This window comes from Podarcis tiliguerta, assembly GCF_965153285.1.
Source record: "Podarcis tiliguerta genome assembly, chromosome: 5".
In the NCBI taxonomy this organism is placed as follows: domain Eukaryota; kingdom Metazoa; phylum Chordata; class Lepidosauria; order Squamata; family Lacertidae; genus Podarcis; species Podarcis tiliguerta.
In genome coordinates this window covers 83,914,829-83,934,903 of record NC_139538.1, presented here as the reverse complement: position 1 = coordinate 83,934,903, position 20,075 = coordinate 83,914,829, and the positions used below count along the sequence as shown (strand labels likewise).

The 20,075-nt window shown below is 38.7% G+C and overlaps 1 protein-coding gene across 6 annotated transcripts in view; it reads right to left on the bottom strand.

Moving 5' to 3' along the window:
• Positions 1–20,075, bottom strand: part of USP54 (ubiquitin specific peptidase 54) — a 95,690-nt gene that overhangs the window by 38,845 nt on the left and 36,770 nt on the right. For 5 of the 6 annotated variants that reach the window (XM_083440286.1, XM_083440289.1, XM_083440290.1 and 2 more), the window contains 5 exons: positions 14,534–15,363; positions 9,052–9,144; positions 2,997–3,131; positions 1,268–1,381; positions 1,067–1,149 (listed from right to left, as the gene is read on the bottom strand). In XM_083440286.1, the coding sequence (XP_083296412.1) occupies positions 1,067–1,149; positions 1,268–1,381; positions 2,997–3,131; positions 9,052–9,144; positions 14,534–14,680 (572 nt within the window). In that variant the 5' untranslated portion in view covers positions 14,681–15,363. The remainder of the gene's footprint in view (positions 1–1,066; positions 1,150–1,267; positions 1,382–2,996; positions 3,132–9,051; positions 9,145–14,533; positions 15,364–20,075) is intronic. The other variant, XM_083440287.1, reaches the window with a different exon arrangement.

Genomic DNA, 20,075 nt, shown 5'->3' with positions numbered 1-20,075 from the left:
CCCGCTTGTCTACACCATATTGCAATATAAGTTGTAGGTATTTCTTGTCCACATGTTGTTTAATTTGTATATTTAATCAAATCACACCATGCAGTGTAAAAATTATCTCATTTTCCCTCTGGTTTTCATATTTTAAAATTTTAATTCTAATTGGCTAAAGCACTTCTTCACGCAATGCACAGTTAAACTATGGAACTCCCACCTACAGGAGCATAGCTGTCACCTTTTCCCTTTTCTTGCGAGGAATCCTATTCGGAATAAGGGAATTTCCCCTTTAAAAAAGGGAAACGTTGTCAGCTATGCACAGGAGGCAGTGATGGCCACCAACCAAGATGGCTTTTAAAAAGGATTAGGCAAATTCCTGGGAGGAGAGAGCTATCTATGGCTATTAGCTCTGCCTCCACAGTTTGAGGCAGCAATGCTTCTGAATACCAGCTGCTGGAAACCACAAGAGGGTAGAGTGCTTAAATCCTGCCAGCAAGTTTCCTTGCAAGTCAGTCACTATGAGAACAGGATGCTGGACGAGATGGGCCTGATCCAGCAAGCGCCTCTTATAATTTTAGTACTGTAAAACACAGGGAGGGATGTCCTCTTGAGAGCCAAAAGGAGGAACAGTGGTACGTCTGGATACGAATGGGATCCGTTCCAGAGCCCCGTTCACTTCCTGAAGTAAACGTAACATGCAAATATGCGTCTGCGCATGGGCGGGTCGTGTTTTGCTGCTTCCATGCATGCGCGTGACGTCATTTTGAGCGTCCGCACACACACGAGCAGCGCAACCTGGAAGTAACGCACTCTGTTACTTCTGGGTTGCCGCGGAGCGCAACCCAGAAATATTAATCCCGAAGCTACTTCAACCCAAGGTATGACTGTATACAAATGCTTTTATAATATAAATAATATAATAAATAATATAAATAAAAATATCTGAAAAGTATTATTATATCATGAACTGGGGGCCAATTATCAATAATATACATAACATATGTGGTATGTTATGTAGATAAGACTCCTGACACAAAGGTATTTTTTTCTTTTTCTTTACCATTGCAAAAAGCAGACTCACCAGAGTGAAGTGGTCGAGATATAATGTACCATCTGGATAAAGGGCAGTGGGTCAGAGGTGGCACCACAACTGGTACAAACACACTAAATCAGAGAAATAAAAACCGTCAGTAGTCAAAACTGAAAACAGTTTCTCATGCACATTTCCACATTTCTATATCACAGGACTGAATTGGTTTGGGATGGTTATGTTGTACCATACCTGCTCAAATAGGGTCATTGCAAACTTTTGATGTGAAATGCAGTGTGGGGCAGTACAGATGTCTTCTTTAGATTCATCTGCAATGTGAAAGTGAATCCGCATTAAGAGGTTTTCCTGCAGCCAGGGAGAGAAGAAATAAAAATAAGAATTATTATACATTTCAAAAAGACAAATAATGAAAGGTGACATTTTAGGGTCAGGTAGGATGTACCTTCTAAGTATTCTAAATTTATTTAAGAATTTAGGAGCTTGACAGCTAATGTCAAGAATGAGTTAATGTAACTCAGAAAGCTATCCTGTATTCCATCCATATTGGATGTTACACCAAATCTTCAGGTTTTGCCATTATTAATTTTGACAAATATTCAAATGTCAGTGGTTTGGCTGAAGTACAAAGCAGCATCTAAATAGTTGACAAAGGGTGACAGGCAGAGCCTAGCTATCTGCTTACTGACCTGGTATAACGCTATTATCTTTTGTTCAGTGATTTCTCAAGTAAATATAATATTGGCTTAAGTACTATTGACATACCTTTTAAGGAAAGAAAGTGAAGTTGTTATAAGGTTTAACTGGGAACCTATTTGCATTAGCCATCCACAACCTTTATGCCAGCCTACCAGCTTGCAATGCTAGCAAATATCACATTTTGTGATGACACAAACTGTATACTGTATTTGTTAGCATTTATAAGCTGGCTTGGCAAGTCTTGAGTTCCTAGCCTTTTCCAGTTTTAGCTACCAAACATTACAGGTGGGTTTTATATAACCAGTTATGACACATCCTTTTACTATTGTGAGTATGGGTACGCAATATGCAAGTGACTGCCAATTAATATTACTTCCCCCTTTTCATCAGCAGATATAGAAAGGCAGCTTCACAAACCAAGCCAAAATCACAGGGAAACAAGAGCCATATCAACTAAGATTTCCCAGTTCAATTAAGTCTGGATACCATGTACCAAAAGCCCGAGAAAACACAGATACGCAAAACACTGACAGTCCAAACAGAATAAATACTGTACCTCAAATTAACTAGTTATAGGGGTGGTGTGTTGTTTTTTTTAAAGAAAATGGTAAATATATGGCAGGTGTTAGTGGCAAGAATCATCTAAAATAGCAAAATAAGGGAGCAGATGCAACCCACTAGGCACCAAGCAGAGACATTAAATTATGCCAGATAGAACATTTTCTCTTCCTGGTAAAATTAACACAATGACTTGGCCAGTACTATCACAACAGTGTCTCTGAATTCAAGAAAGATCACTTTCTTAACAGCTGCCATGATTGTTTCTAGAACAATGGATGTTTGAAGGATTTATGTAAGAGATTCAAAGATCTGAAATTTTAAAATTATGCTTCTACTTAAGCAGCGAGAGAGCAAGAGAGTGAAGGCTAAACTATATTCTTAGTAGAATTTAATGCTATCGTTATTTAAGCCCCAAACTGTGGCTTTTCTCACAGTTTTATTCACAAACATACAGCTGTTTAGATGGGTTAAAATAGTTGTTAAATTTGCCTGCTTTTGCAACAGTATTATCTTCACTATTACACTGTATAGCCTACCTAAGTGTCTCACTAGAAGCAGCTCAGCGTTCCTCACTACTACCTCTGCTGTAGAATACTTATTATTAATTGAGAATATGGGGGTTTTATCTGCTAGTTTGTGCTTAGCAAGGCAAGGCATTCTTTCCTGCAAGAATTTTCAGCTATTCCACAGAAGTCATACTCACAAAGCATTCGGCAGCATCATCCATGATACCCAACTGGAAACGCTGTTCATCTTGAAAAGTCTTTGCAAGAGCACTACGAAGAGCATCAGATGGCAACACTTTTTCACTGCTGCATTGAAACTGGTTAAAGATACCCTAGGATAGGAGGAAAGTTAAAGGTCAACTTTTACATTAACTCACATGTCTTAAGCGAGTGTACAATTACACAAAGTGAATCCAATTACCAGTATCTGTCATTTTATGTCATATATGAAAACCTTGATACTAATTGCAGACTCACACTTTCACTCTTTTCCTGCTTTTGGCATCTTAGCTACATGTTTAACTTTTATCCCATTTTTGGTTCACATGCTCGTGCTAAATTAGTGTTTACTAGACAGCACCAGCATACCAACCCCAAATCCAGACATCAGAGATAACTGCCAGGGATGTTACTGCACAAAACATTTTGCATGTATTTTTGTTAACAACCCTATAAACAACCAGGCTTCAATGTTCTTAAGATACGGCAAACAGGTGGTCGTTTATAGGTTCCTGACTTGCCTGTAATAGTTAGGCATCTGACTGGCATAACAAAAGACATCAGCATCTGAAACACATGTAGGGGATTTGACTATTTTAGTTTGACTGCACCTCCTTGCACTGGACTCCATTCTGCTGCAAAGGGTTCCAACAACCAGGAGAAAATTTCCAGGTGTGCAAGGGGATGCAACAGGAAAGGCACTTAAAAAGCCCCAATGTCAAAATGCAAATTGCGGTCCTTAGTACCCAATGGCAACTATTCTAAACATTCATATTATCAATAAATTGTCATGGGGAAAACATCTGCAAATATAGCTTTAGCAAAACTGGACTTAAGAATAAATACATAGAAAATCCATTTTTATTCTAAAAACAATCCTGCGAGGCAAGTTAGGCTGACAGATTGTGTCTAGTTGAACAAGCTTCATGGTGGAGTGATTTGAGACTGAGCTTCTCCAATCCTAGTTTGGCACTATGACTACTACACCCCAGACATGTATGACTTACAGTCTGAGACCCACTTGTTTACTGATTGCTGGTACTTTGATACATTTTTTGTCTCAAATGGTTTAAATTATTCTATGCATTTTAGCCCTGGTATAGTCCTTTTCAAAACGTTTTACTACTAAAAGCAACCCAATTTGCTTTCATCTACGGCAAGAAATATTCCAATCCACTTTCCATTACAACTAACTCAAAGCTTCTTAGTGTTAGTGACCTTAGGGACACTGTCTTCTTCCAGTCTGCAATAATTTCTACCTTTCTAAATGAGCAGTTAACTTCCTATGATGCTAACGGGCTTCTAACCGTAATGCTAATGAAATCTTGTGGAGGACCGTCTCCTAAGCATCACAAAATCTTCCTAGCTGGCAAAAATCGGTTTCAACATTTTGTTTACCTATTCCAAAACATGCAACGGGGTATTTTGAGCTCTTTGGAGAAAGGACAGGGAACAAAAACAATAAAATGCATAAATAAAAAAATCATGTTATCACATACCTTCCTTTGATCTATTTTTGCCGTAAGATTTCAAATTCCCAATCAGTATTTCAATTTAAAATCTCAGTCATAAAGAATGAGCCAATGTGGTTGCGGAGAAAGTTTTGATGGATAGGCAGGTGGGAGCCCAGGAGCTCCTGAATTTGCCTCATTACTGCCTGGGGGCTGAAGGGATGCAGTTCACCTGGGGAGAAGGCCCTTGCAACACCCCTCCGGGGCTTAAAGCTAGCAGGAGAAGAGCCATGGGGTTAGCTTTGAACGCTCCAGATGGTGTGGTGTCAAGAGCAGAGGAATCAGGCACCTGAATGCAAGAAAGGTCAAGAATTTGAGAAAGGAGGAAGTACGTGAGACACGGGGACTGAGAACCTGCATGAGGAGAGACTGGGAGCAAACTGGAACAAAAGGTACAGGGCTCAGCTAGAAGTCCTTTGCAAGAAGGACCAAGATTAGAAGCACTTAATGGCAAGGGAAAGGGCAGGAAGAAACTGAAAGGTGCTTCGTAAGCCTGGATTCTAAGCAATAAGCTCAGTGGGAAGCTTTTCATTTGGGAGTAAAAGGTAACTTGGAATCTGTAAGGAAGATGCTTATTAATAGATTGTTTATTTGTAAGAATCCTGGATCCTGATTTAAGTTTTGTAAATTGTTTAGCACTGATTGAAATGGTTCATTTTCATATTTTCCTTTAAAATTAATAAAAATCATTTTAAAACAATGGAGTAGGCTTTATGCCTTCAAGAGCAAAAACTTCAGTTTTGGGGCGAAGGGTGAAAATCTACCAGCGTGTGTTTATCAAAACAATATACTCTGGCTTCTCCTCAGATCGCATCAAATCAATATTGTGTAGATTTATATATACAATATCGTGTAGATATATATATATATATTCTCAATACGAGGCAGAAGGCTCCAACGTTTTGTTCAAGCTCCTTGAATAAAATATTAACTTCCATCCAGCAATCTTTAATTTTTTTTCAAACTGAAATAAAACCACCAGTAAGCATTATTAGAATTAGACATCCTAAGAGTTATTTTCTGGTTCCATTTTCCTAATTCTAATTCTATTTTCAAAATTCAGCACAATCCGTTAGGACCTTTAATTTCCATTTTTATGTGTAATGGGAGTTTTTCTGAATACAAATCATGAGTCATGCCACCTTTAGTCAGTCTTTCTTAATAAAGAATTTTCATGGGTGAGGAAGGAGCTTAAAAAGGCACTTTTCAACATTTATTTAAAAAAATCAAATTCTACAATAAAGCAATACTACGATCATTATATTTGCAGTCCAATGAAATTTCCCTATTAACCTTTAGGGCTGCCTGTTTACTAATATGAAGCAAGCCTAGCTTCTAGAAGGGCAGGGAATTTGCACACTAGACAACCTCTGGGCTCCTTTAGGAAGAACAGTGTGTTTGGGGGTTGCAGGGGCACCCCAGGGCATTTTCCAACAAAAATATAATAAATAATAAATACTTAAAGTGTAGATTAGGAAAAAGGAGGGTTGGCAAGAGACTAAAGGAAAGAAGAGAGTATCATCTTAAAAGAGGCATTCACCTTTCACACACCTACTTTCCTAAAATGACAACTGTGTATGACCTAAAAAGCAAGGAAAATATACTTCTTGCTTAAGAAATATTGTTTTTACCTTTGTGCAAATTTAATCAATAGATTAACAATTATTTAATCTGCTGTCAACAAAAATCTGCTACCAAAATAGGAGGAAATAATTTTTTCTTGGACCCAGCAACATTGCCCCAGAGTGACAGTAGACTACTTAATAACTAATGGCTAATGATAAAAAATAAGAAAGGTATGATACACAACAATCATTTTCCTTGCCTTTTCTCAAGACAAATGTTTCTACTAACACTGCTGCAGATGATAGCAACTGGGGTGTGAATGAGAGACAGAGAAAAAAAATGTTAAGCCTTAATAATGTTATGAATTTGGGGGTGCAAGGCAGCCTAGTGCCATGATTTAATTAAGGTTTGGGGTGGCAAAAGCCACCATATTTTTCCAGGTATAACCCGACCCTGTGTATAAGATGACCCCTATTTTGGGGAGGCCAAAATTAAGAAATTTAAAAATTAAGGAAGTTGTTGAGCTTTCTTTGGGAAATTGCAAAAATAGTTGTTGAGCTTCTTTTTGCAAGCAGCTTCAGCCCTCAATTACTTAACTTACTAACCCATGTATAAGACAACCCCCCAATTTCAGAAAAAAAAGGTCGTCTTGCACATGGAAAAATACGGTAGTCTCCAGGTGTGAAGTGATAGTTAGACTCATGCATTTAAGTGTGCAATTAAGCTAAGTATCAAAAGCCAATTAAGTGAGGAGGTGACTTGAGGTGTTTAATTAAGCTTGTGTTAAAAACTGAGTCATACTATCTAGGGGTTAAAACCTAAGGAAGCATAGTGTGTATTCTAGGCACACTTCCTGGGTTGTATACAAGACATTGTAATACTAGTCAATCAACAAGTGTTAATGAAGCAAAGCAAAAATAGTCCGGGGGATTAACCATTAGGAGTTCAAAGCCTCAAAAGAAATAGGTGTTAGAGTGCAAATGAATGGAGTCTTCCCTCCCTTTATAGACAAAGAGGACTTAGTTCAGGGAAAGGATGTAACCAGGAAGGAGAGAGGAACAGTTAAGCTGGGATGTGCCATGCAGAACAAGAGAGGCTGCAGAGAAAAGATCCTGATGCTGCTGACTATGGAGTAAGCTGGCACGCTTTGGGGTGCTGCCGCTGTGAACCCCTCCAATGAAAGCTTCAGGTTGCATATATGTGCAAATAAACCATATATCATAAAGACACTATAGCCTCTGTTGTGCCTAATTTTGCAAACCACAAACCCTGGCTAAGCACCAAGACCCTTGGAATCATGTGCACCGCTTGACACAGATTTGGGTGGCCTGTAACAATACACCCTTTGACTGAAGGAGAGAATTGCCTACTAATCCAGTCATACATTCAGGTATGTATCTCATTCCTTAAAATAATGTGTGCGTTTATCCTGCTCCATAAATGAGAAGAATGTGTGTAAGTCTGCCTTAATGACATGTGTGTTTCTGTGTATGTATCTTAGTGAAAGAATGTATGATTACAGACAGAACAGGAAACTTGTGGCTCTTCAGACGCTCCTGGGCTACAACTTCTCAGGGCTGTGGGTTTGAGCCCCACACGGGGCAAAGGAGTCCCGCATCACGGGGGTTGGACTAGATGATTCCCGTGGTCCCTTCCAACTCTATGATTCTATGAAAACTCCAACCATCTTTAGCCACTGGTCATTCTGGATGGGAGTTGGGAGTCTAACAACATCTGAAGGGCCACAGGTTCCCCAATCCTGGAACAGAGGGAGTGTCTAGCCTAACAAGAGGACATTTTGAAAGAACAAGTTGCTAGTGGCGCCAGGAGTCTCAGAAACCAGAACACAGCGTTAGCAATGTAAGTAGATCTGTACAGATGTACATAATTTATTTTGCTTGCTCAATATGGACTTACCTACTAAAATTAGAACAGTACATTTCTTGTCCCTAATGTCAGTCCAAACACTGTGTGTCTCAGCTTTCACCTCAGAAAACACCCGTTCTGCCCAGAAAGTTAATTCTTCCTGCTTTTGTTACATATGAAAAACTTCTAATACAGAAGCTCTAGCAGAATGTACAAATCAATGCTGCATTCTTCTCCACCAACAACAAAACACCCTCTGTCCTACATCCTGGCACTACAATCCCTGGAAGGCAAACAAACTCTTTGTGGCATGCTTAGTACCACAGACCAATCCCCCCCCCCCATTCCCTGAGCAGAGATAAACAAACTCCAAACCAAAGTCATACATTAGATGAATAAAGAAAGCAAGGACTGTGCACAGCAGACATCAAAATGAATAATAGATCAGAAAATTGTTCTAGTGTCAAGGCAGCACTTCTGCATCCTACAGTCACTAAGACAGCTGGCCTGAAAGCAAGTAGGAGCCTTGATCCATGCATCACTACCACTCACGGTTGTTTTCCCAAGGCAGAGGTTTAAGATTGCAGCTCAGATTATGAAAGCTACAATAGGAGCACGTCTTATTTTGATATGAGCAGGTATGACAGGTTCCGAACAACGACACTCAACGTAGACGAAAGCATATGAGCAGTAAGACACAAATTAACTCTTGCGGAATGTGAATTTATATTCACATGAATGGAAAAATCACAGTGAGGAATTTCTTGCTGGAGAAACCAGAGTTATAGTCCATAAATTGAAGCACTTCACAAAGCTCTATCTCATGGCTTCACTTCAGTGTGACCACAGTATAGCTTGAAAGGAAAGCGAGGCACATACCTTGAAATACTGCTACAACATTATTATGACTTTTGTTGTTTAAATCTCATTTTGTATGCTTGTTTGTTTGTTTATCTATCAGTCATGAGCTTCTCTGAGCTCCTGCCTGGAGGAAGGGTAGGATAAGAATCTTCAATGAATGAAGATGCAGCTAATATACACTTACTTTTTCATCTAAATCTGAACTGAACTGAACTGACAAATTACTCACTTTGAGAGCACAAAATATACAGGAATCTCCCATACACTTGTGTGTTGTAAGTTGTCGAAAACTACGTCGAAATATATCCAGATGCCAGAGAACCTGTAAAGCAAAGAAGAAGAATGTGATTTTTAAATTATCCATTTCAGAATGTCTTAGATAAGAATCTCTTGCTAAAATTAGACAGATAATAAATTCATCAACAGCAAAGTACCTTTGGGATAAATCTAATCTGGAGATTAGCATTTTTTTTAACCTTATCTATTTCTATCCCAATGTTTGAGTTAGTATCGTAGAATCATAGAATTGTAGAGTTGGAAGGGACCATGTGGGTCATCTAGTCCAACCCCCTGCAATGCAGGAATCTTTTGCCCAACATGGGGCTCAAACCCACAATCCTGAGATTGAGAGCCTCATGCTCTACCAGTCAATTTATCCCAGAGAATAAAAATTAAAACAGTAAAAGATAAAAGGGGTTAAGATCCAGGATTGAAAGAGGTTTGCTTTATTTTTATTTTTTTATTTTATTAAGGATTTTCTTGTTTTACAGAAGTAAGTGTAATGCCTCGTTTTTTTGTTGTTGTTCTTTCCCATGTAACATTTTTACAAATCCATTTCATTTGTTGAGGCATTAGGGGGAGAAGAAAAAAGAAAAGAAAAAAGAAAGGGGGGGATGGAGAGAGGAAAGATGGATGGGGGTGGGGTCGGGTGGCGGTGTTTCTATTATGTTTAATGTATGTAGAGTTTGGGGTCAGCGTTGCTTGTGTTGTTCACTTGTGTTCCTTTGGTGGTGAGAGAGGTTGGGGTTGGCCTAGGGTGTGATTATTTGCTTGTGATTGGCTGTGGTGGTCTTTGTTTTCGTGTGCGAGTGAGGTGGGTGGGTGTTTTGGATCAGGTTAGCCATATTGATTTGTATGCTGTTGGTGGATTATTGTCATTGTCCTGTTGGGCTGTGTATGTGATAAAGGGGAGCCATACCGGGGTGAAGGCGTCTTCTTCTGTTTGTCCCCGTGTCAGTTTCAGTTTATTAGTTAATTTTTCTAGTAGGGCTGTTTCCCATACTATTTGGTACCATTGGTCCATGCTTACTCCTGACAGGTCTCTCCAGTGTCTGGCTATGATGCTTCTGGCTGCAAGAGGTATGCTTTATCAGAATAAACTAGGTGATATGAGTATTCCTAATATATTTCAAACACATACCTCACATTATTCAGCCACTTTATTTATATGAGCCTTTTGCCCACTTATTCTGTCCTCAAACCTTTTCTAATCTCTTTTAAGCAGGTCACAGTAAGTTACTGAGTTTTTAATTAACCATAGTTTCCCATTTCATGAGAACGAGGAAACTATGGTTATGAAATTCATAACAAGCTAGGATCATAAACCACGGCTTGAATTTGCTGTAAAATCCTGGTTTCTTCCAAACCTAGTAACCATAGTTTCCCAGTTTGGAAAGGAGAAGGAATCAGTGCCTTTTAGTTTCTTTTTAGTAAAGAAACTAAGGTGTGATACGATAGAGTTGTATAAAATTATGCATGATGTGGGAAAAGCAATTAGACCAGTTCAGAGAGTATGGATCTACCACTGGCTACTAGTTTTGGCAGCAATGGAGCAGCAGCAAAATACTACACTATATATCCAGCCACTATTAGGAGTGTTCCTCTTCATGGTTCCAGCCAGCATGCAACAGGAAGCTTGTAGAGCTTTTTAAAGTTGGCACCTTCCCCCCGCCCCATCACCCTCTTAAAACCTTCTTCCTCCACCCAGTGCTACAAAGGTGACTCCCCATTTACACAGGGTTACGTTCCAGGCCCTGAGTGCATAAGTGAAATGTATGTAAGTGGGCAGCACTCTGTTGAGTCCTTGTGGCTCACAAGGAGACCACCCCTGGAGACCAAAGAGGATGCCCTCTTTGAGCTTTGGGGCGGGTCTTCTCGTGAGCTGGACACACAGTGGGCCTTTGTTAAGGCTCTTCAGCGGACATGCGGGAAAAGTGCATGTCAGGTGTTAGGTAGGGAGGCTGAACAGCCTCAACAAAACCCCACTGCGCCTCTGGCTTGTGTGGAGATGCTCTCCAAAGCCTGAAAAGGATGTCCTCTTCAGGCTCTGGGGAGGGTCTCCCCACGAACCAGTTCTGGGTTCCCAGCACTACATGCATGCATGGTCACGCACAAGTGGGGAGTTGCCTGTATATCAGCTATCAGTGTGGGTATATATTTATTTATTTATTTGTGTGTGTGTGTGTTTAACTCTGGCTTATACCCCCCACAGCGCCAATGCTCAAGTATGTCAACTTTCCCTCTCTTCCTTCATTCTCTGTTTTTAACTGATGCCTTCAACTTCCATGGCTCAACTGTCCTAAAACACAAACTTAATTGCTAGACTCATAGTCTTAGTCTGCCTGACTTTTTTCCTTTACCACTTTTTTCTCTCCCCAGATGGAAATGAGAGTTGCCTATAGAAAATAATTAAAAATCCAGGATTTTAGAGGAGATGTAATTGCCAGCAGCATGTTCTTTCTCCACCTCCAGCCCAGGACAAAGTAGCAGCAAAGGCAGAAGTTAATCCCAGAAGCTTTTCTCCAAACAATTATATGGATTATGTAGAATATTCTTATATTTATGCTCACAGCATTCCATAGGTCATGGAAGCTCACGTTTCCTTCTTTCTTTTTCTTTTAGTGTACCAACTTATACTTCCGCTTGCTGGGAATCCCAAAGTGGCCCCGTTTTGTTTCAAAATTGATAGAATGTTCACTAGCAAAATGATCTTATTTTTAATATATTTAAATGCCAATTTGATTGTGTGAAAGTTTAATAACAATGCAAGGTATTAAAGCCTGGACAATGTCTTCTTCATCTTCTTTTAATTAAAAAGCTTTAGTTATTGTCTGGATCTGAATTTCTTTACCAAGATAGTCAAATGTTTAATGGCTCAATAAATTCTTTTTTGTATTAAAGCATCCCATAATATTGGATCTGGGGAGCAGTTCAAATCAGGGTGGTCATATTGTATTTTATATAGGCTAGCATTATCTGCAGTAAGGGATAATCCTAAAAAAATAAAATATGGCTCCTAAAATAATAACTTTAATAAACTAATTTTATGAACATGCACAAGATGCTCCATTATACCAAGTCACAATACTGGTACATTTAGCTCAGTATTGTCTACACTGCTTGGCAATGGATCTCCAAGGTTTCTGATTGGCATCTCTAGATAGGACTAGTAAAGACGCCCATGTTGGGCATTGCATTGCAGGGGTTGGACTAGATGACCCACATGGTCCCTTCCACCTCTGCAATTCTGTGATACTAACTCAAACATTGGGATAGAGATAGATAAGGTTAAAAAAATGGGACCTTCATCACGCAAGGCAGTTATGCTCTAACATTGAGCTACAGCCCTTCATAGCATCTAACCAATAAAGGCATAGGTAGGCAAACCGGGGGCTGGATCCAGCCCAATCACCTTCTAAATCCGACCCGCAGATGCTCCGGGAATCAGCGTATTTTTACATGAGTAGAATGTGTCCTTTTATTTAAAAGGCATCTCTGGGTTATTTGTGAGGCCTGCCTGGTGTTTTTACATGAGTAGAATGTGCTTTTATTTAAAATGCATTTCTGGGTTGTTTGTGGGGCATAGGAATTCGTTCTCTCCCCCCCCCCAAAAAAAAATCATCCGGCCCCCCATAAGGTCTGAGGGACAGTGGACCGGCCCCCTGCTGAAAAAGATTACTGACCCCTGAATTAAAGGCTTTTATCATTTCACTGACTAAGCCGAAGATTAAAGTTCTCTCTGCAGTTTAGAACATAATAATGGTTCTATATTTTGGATATGACCAAATTCTAGGTCTGGTATAAGTTCTAACTACTAAAGTGTAGTTTATCTCCTCTTCACTGCCAGCTTACTGTTAGAAGCAATTTTCGTATTTAAAAGATAGGAAACCTAAATATAACTATTTAAAAATGTAGCTTGTTGTCCTGGATGTTTGCAGATAAAGCAACAGAAGTACAATGAGTGCCTCTTAATATGAGACAGTAAACCAACACTTCCTCTTCTAGCTTTTCCTCTGGTCTACTGATCAAGGACCATGAGCACAGCCAGTGGGCTGGGGGGCACTTGCCCCCTCCCATTAAGTAAATAAATAAAAATACTTAACTGACCATTTCTGTCGCAGATAGATCAGTTCTCCCCCCACCCCCAATATAAATCCTGGCTATGCCCATGTCAAGGACCTAGTTTTAAATAGAGGTGATCATATTTTCCAGGTGAAACCATTTCAGGTCCACTACTAAATAAAGTTTCATCAGTTTCAAAGTGGCAACCATGCAAAAAAATAGGAATGGGCTGCCTCAATAAAAATAAGCAGATACATGTCCCGCTTCAGAGCAACTCCATTTAACACAGAGCTTAGACACAGATATACTCCAAAACCCTGCGGTTTTGCTATCAATGTCATTTAGTGAAGCATCATGTGTATCCATAACACTGCCTGGAACTCCTTGCTCAACAGTTTTCCATGCCTCTTTTAGTAAGGGAAAATCAAAAGTGATATGCCACTATCCATAGAACTAAAGCAGCCAATAACAATAATCACACCTGCACAAAAATATTTCTGCATATTTCTGTCTCTAATCAAAAAGAATATGTCGTGCTCTCATAAAACTTAGTAATTCTATTGGTTACCCTGTACTAGTAACCAACAATCTCTGGTGTAAACAAAATCAGATGTATGTCTATCCTGGCTTTATTACCAAAGTTTCATAGTCCTGAGCAATTAGATCAAATGCTTTAGCAAATCTTTTCATAAAATTAGAATAATAGGTACCACTTAAACTTATTCTAAACATACTGTGTAATTAATCCAAAGGACTATTATAAATAATTGTCACAAGCTAATGGGGCATTTCCTGGCATTATTACATTCCAACTAATGCTTGCTAAAAAAAAAATATTATTATTACTATTACACAATTTATATATTATGCACCCTACACCAGCAGGCCCTACGGTGGGTTACAACAATTTCAAAATTCAGAATTAAAAGCAGTGAAAACATACTACATTTACAAGAACAGGGTGTGCCCACGCCATTTATTCCCAAGCACAACTTTCACATGGGAGCCAATTTGAAAAGCCTACATAAAGATTGTGCAACAGAGTCTCACCTCAACCCAGTGTCAAATCCAAACCACTGCTAACAGCCTTGCAATTGTATATGATTTCGAAGTAACATTTGTTACCACTCTGAAATACATTTTAACCTCATAAAATAATTAAATGAATTTATACAAATCCGAGACAAGAAACAATAATTGTACCAGTGACTGGTACCTGAATTAAGAGGAAATAAATTCATAGAAGGGTTTGATAGTTTTTACGTTGTTGCTTTGCTGTTTAGATGTTCTCACAGACGCACAATAGCACAAAAAAATTAAGAGAAAAACTATGTATAAAAGATAGGCACACATTCTTTTAGATTTCTTACCTGCAATGCACTATTCAAGAAACAGCTGTTCTGTCCAGGCTCATTGCTGAGACCTTTACTAGGTGCTATAGATGTTGTATTACGTGGAGTGAACATTCCTTGCACAGTGCCCCGTCCCACTGAAAAATAATTCCTCTTCCAAGACATCTTTCACACTTCAGTCTTTATCATATGGAAGGTTTTATACCTGCATGTTATGTACGCAAAGTCCTTTCCTTGATTCAAAATCAGAAGTAGCTTGCATAACACCAAAACAAAATTCTGTCTCCAGATTTCTCATTTGTATTGCATCAAGGTATAGTAAACCATAATTTTCTTCAAATGCTGCTAATTCTGCTATATAAAACTACAGTCCATGTAGAGAAACACCTGTCATAACAGCTGAAAAGATGGAAGGCAAACTAAAAGAAGTCATAGTCTTTCAAGGAGCGTTGTGATTATGTGCCATCCTTTAGTATAAAAATAATAACAATTCAGGTAACACTTTGCAAATAATAAAATTGCAAGTGTTCAAAATGGATACAAAACAAGCAAAAAGAAAAACAAGTTCCCTCCTTTCTTTTGAAATCTTCTCAGAGCGATGAGCCAAATCCAACAGAGAAAAGATCCAGTAAAGAAAAGCCAACCCCCTCACTGCTTCTTGTCAGTAGTTTCTTGCTGGAATACTGATTCAGGCAAACTGGCTCTTTAGAAGCTGAGCAAAGGAGAGATTCAAGAATAATGTTCTTTAATCCGAGCAGAAAAAGGTCTTCCTGAAGTTCTTTTAACGTCCTGCGTAGAACTTGAGCAGTTTCTTCTAGTGTTCCTTCTCTTGCAAATGGAATGCCTAGCTGTGCCAGAGAGAGAGAGAGAGAGAGAGGAGAGAGAGAAAAATAATCAAAGGCTTGCATCACTTAATTACTCACTGGTTTTGTTCTCTTCTGCCAAGATTAGCATTGCCTCACCTCCTACCAGAAACTCGGGACCAGAGTCAAAACAAAGCAAAACAAAATCCCAACCAGAATCTAACCATTGCAGCTAAGAAGCATTACCATGGTCAGGTTTAGAGATACTCCTAGAACAGAAAACTTGCATATTTTAAGACATTACACATAGCTTTTTATGATGAGACTATAGCAGGCATAGGCAAACTCCGGCCCTCCAGATGTTTTGAGACTACAATTCCTATCATCCCTGACCACTGATCCTGTTAGCTAGGGATGACGGGAATTGTAGTTCCAAAACATCTGGAAGGCCGGAGTTTACCTATGGCTGGGCTTTAGTATCTCTTGCTACACACATGTGCAGAGAAATCTCAAAGTAGCCAGTTATTTACCTAGCTCTATTCTGGATAAATAATTACAAATGACAGTTTTCTATTCAGTATTTTAGACATGGTTCCTAAATCACTGTTGAACATGGAAGAGATGGCAGACAGAAAATTCAGTTCATTATGATGAAGATTAAGATTCTTTCAAAGGTTTGTTTTTTTATTTCCCAGTGTCGCTTGTTACCTAGGTGTTTTTAATTGAGGCAGCACATTCTTCCAGATGTGCAAAAAAACCAGCAAATAAAAGCGAAAAACCCATGAAGAAAATAATCTGTTTGTGGAACTAAACGGTGGAGGTGGAGAGAGGAGAGAAAACTTCCTCCCTGTTAGGGAATTCTTAATTCAAGCAGGATAAACAGTCAGAACACTTGGGATATCAGCTTGCATAGGGTTATACCGCGGCAGAGAGGACAGGCTATGGACAACCTACAGCTGTTTACCACTACTGTCTCGTGTCTTGGCTTACACATGGGAGTGAGCGCCTGAACTACACACTAAGAGGAGAGTTCTACTATAGAGTCTCTTGCTGTTCACATGGGTGTGTGTATGTTAAAAAGCCTTTTGCCAGTGTCTTACTTTCTGTTGATACAGGATAAAAGTGTTGGTAGAACAAAATGGTGTGTCCATTAGTTTTTCAGATGGGGGCTATTGTTGGGGACCAAATGAAAAGCATTTGGAGACTGCCTTTCCTCCCTGGACTTCCATTATATACCATGTTTCTTAGTAGAATATAATGAACACAGTCCAGAAAAAAAATACAAATGTGTGTTCCAATGCAAGCTTCAGTCATCCTAATGGGTATTTTGCTCTTTCATTTCATTATCTGAAGATCAGATTCTACAAAATATTAATTAAGTCTCCACATCCCTATGAAGTAAAAAAGCATAATTCAGATTTTGCAGAAGAATTATTCCTTTAGTGCCCTAACTATTCATCTATGCTCCTTTAGGGGATGCAAGTGCAAAGAATAAGAACAAACCAGTTCTCCAACATTCCTAAACGCTGAATAATATCCAAGACCTATTCCAATGCCAGTCCCAGTCTTTGCTCAAACTCAAAAGCCAATCCAGAAGCACTTAATGCAATGAATTCAGTGACAACTACTCATTTATATAGCCTTAAAATATAGCCACATTATCTATAACTATATGAATTAATTCTATTGTGGCAAAAGAAAAAAAAATAGGATTACACTGTGGATTCCAAACTAATTATTTCAGTTTGACAGAAGCAAAACAAATTCCTTTATTGCAAAGTATATATAAGAGCAGCAGAATATGAAAGAGATTATATCCAATGGTGACTTTGCCTTACAGGTAAATATTTATATTCACGCCAAGTCAGAGTACCTAAATTTGCAAAAATAAAAACACCCCCCCCCCAATGTCTACTGCCATATCCAATTCTATTTCAGAGGGTCTTCTCAATCTTTAAGAACATCTTTTTGAAAGTGTATGTGTACAGAAATCCATTCTCACCTTCACCTATATGAAGCTACTCCACATGTAAATCAAAGTTTGGGGGGCATTAGTAAAAAAGGACTCTTGAATACAGTGTCAATCAGCCAACTAAAAGTCCAATTAAACAACACTGATCTAAACTCAAGCCACAAATGAGAGATGAGAGTAAACAAGTTTCTTAAATAACATCTCTCGGAAGGAAGATGTCTGTATCTGGGGCATATGTGAGTACTTATCCTAGTGCCCTAGAGTCACTAGGCAAGTCAATTAAAAAAAAAAAATTAAATGGTGCCTTAAGCATCCAAGATTTACCACTGGGACAATAATGAATTGCTAACTGCTGCCACTTACTGAATTAGCAGAGCAGTAAGATTCAAAATATTTTGAGGAGCAAGCTTCTGACAAGGGTACTGAGTCACCTTTCTGCCAGCTTCTCAAATCTCTTCCCACTCAGTTTCCTAGAAGTTACACACCTCTGCAGTAGCATGGCTGAGAGAGGCCAAGGAAATATGTGGGGCAAGCTATAACGGTTTAGACTCTATCCAGATCAGATTACTTCAACAAAAAAGGATGTTTCTTAATCAGAGCACAAAGAATATAATGTTGCAGGTCTTCTGAAAAAAACAACCAACAAACAATTGTTTCAAACTCCTAAAGTTTCTAAACTTGTCCTATCTGGTATAATAAACAAGTAGTTCCTTTCTTATGTGGTACAGAAGACCCATTGAAACAGAAATTAAAATATCTTGTTCTGTCCTATTAGCACAACACAAACAAGCTCCTGTTCAAAGCCCAGTGCAATTGAGGGATAAACCCTACCCCCTTTTTCTAAACCTGCAGTCAGGCTGGGAAGCTGAGGTGCTCCAAGCTTTCTTGGATATTTCTAAACGGGTTAGATAATTTAACAATTATTTCATAAACAACAAAGTGACCCAGTTAATATGTACCAGGTTAAGTCTATGAAACAAGGTAGGATTTAGCCAGCCAATTATCAGATGATGCATGTAAGCATTTAATCTTTCACTGTGAAAATTAACAATAATGCTCCTTTAAAACCCCATCTACTATGTGCTGCTGCCTAGAGACAACATAGCAAATGGAAAAAAGCTAGACAGTTTTGTTCTCCATCTCTCATAATGTGCTTGTTTGGCATTCCACTTGCTTGTAACACGATAACAGGATGCCACTTTTTGCTGTTGTGGTGCATAACCAGAGTGAATTGCTTTTCAATCAAGAACATGGTGCAAGAGTACTTTAAAAGGGCACCTACCAAGCAATAGCACATAGTGGGGGGGGACGATACTTAACAGTGCAATCCTAATTACTAACAACTCAAAAGGAAGTCCTATTAAATTCAATGGGGCTAAAGAAACAAGTAGGAACTCACACCAAGAAACTATGTGATACTCCAAAGCAATCTAGCTCTCCTTTCATTTAAATGTTATATATGTGGGTACAAATGCCCATTTTATGTCATGTAGTAAAGTATTCCTTATTGCTTGGAAGCCTGATATGGACTAACTCAGATGAGCATTTGTCATATGGCTTGTTTCTGTTAGATTTTCCCTTGCAAATATAAATGTATTTTAAAAGCCACATTTGAATTTGATAAAATCACTCTTGATTAGGGTTCATTCACACTCTCATGGGAAACAATAGCGAACCCTGTCCCAAAAAAATGATGAGAATATGGCAAGACTCAAGATCAGAGGCATGGCAGCCAAAGCAGAGCTGTTTGCTGTGGAAGAAAGCAACCCTAACTGGACAGCTGCTACAACAAACCATTTTCTGCTGTGTTTGGAACAGCAATAGACAAGTGGTATGACAAGGAAGAGGAAAATTGGGGAGAGCCCTTGAAGGCAGAATTTTAGGACTATAGCCTTTGGAAAGCATATTAAGACAGAGATGAGGAACCTGTTTCCCTTTAGAGGTTGTTCGACTCTAGCTTCATCAGCCCCTGCCAACATTGCAAATGGTGAGGGATAATGGGAGTAGAACTCAGCATCAGGAGGTTACAGGCTCCCCAACCAGCATCAAGTCAAGGGGTCCCCAAATGGTCCCACCAGTTCATGCCAGTAAGCGCATTTTTATTATTATAACAATATACAACAGAAATACGAGTATAGACATAAAAATAATGAAAAAGAATAAAGTCTGCTCTTGTTCTTACTGCAGGGTGCATTGTGGAGATCTATCGTGTCAATATCATGTCCATGGAATCTATGTCCTCAAATATATTGACAATTCATCCCAGAAGTGTAGTTGGAAAATTGGACACACTTAACTATTGTTCCAAAGTTTCATATATTTACAATGAACAGGTGTTGCATTATCCAATGTACTGGTTAAATAAATAAATAAATAAATAAATTGCTAAAAGCAATTGGGGGGGTGTAATAATGTGCCCACACAACTTACAATTTGAACAAATGTTTCCCAAATTCTCTCTCTTGCAATATTATAAATGAATCTAATGCCCCAGCATGACACAGCATCATGTGGAAAATGTTAATTATCTAGTAAACAAAACATGTTTTGAAAAATATTTTGTGTGTTAAGAAGCAGAACAGATGTATGTCAAACAACATAATGACATAAACAAATCTGTGCAGTTTTGTTTTCTCAGGCTAGATGAAGCTACAAATGTAGCACTTCATTTTAATTTTGTAGCCAATCAATAAAAAACATCTAGTTTCAATTAATTTAAAAAATAAGACTCAATGTGATTAAAACCTATAATATAAATTAAATTAACCATCAGTTAAATTTTAAG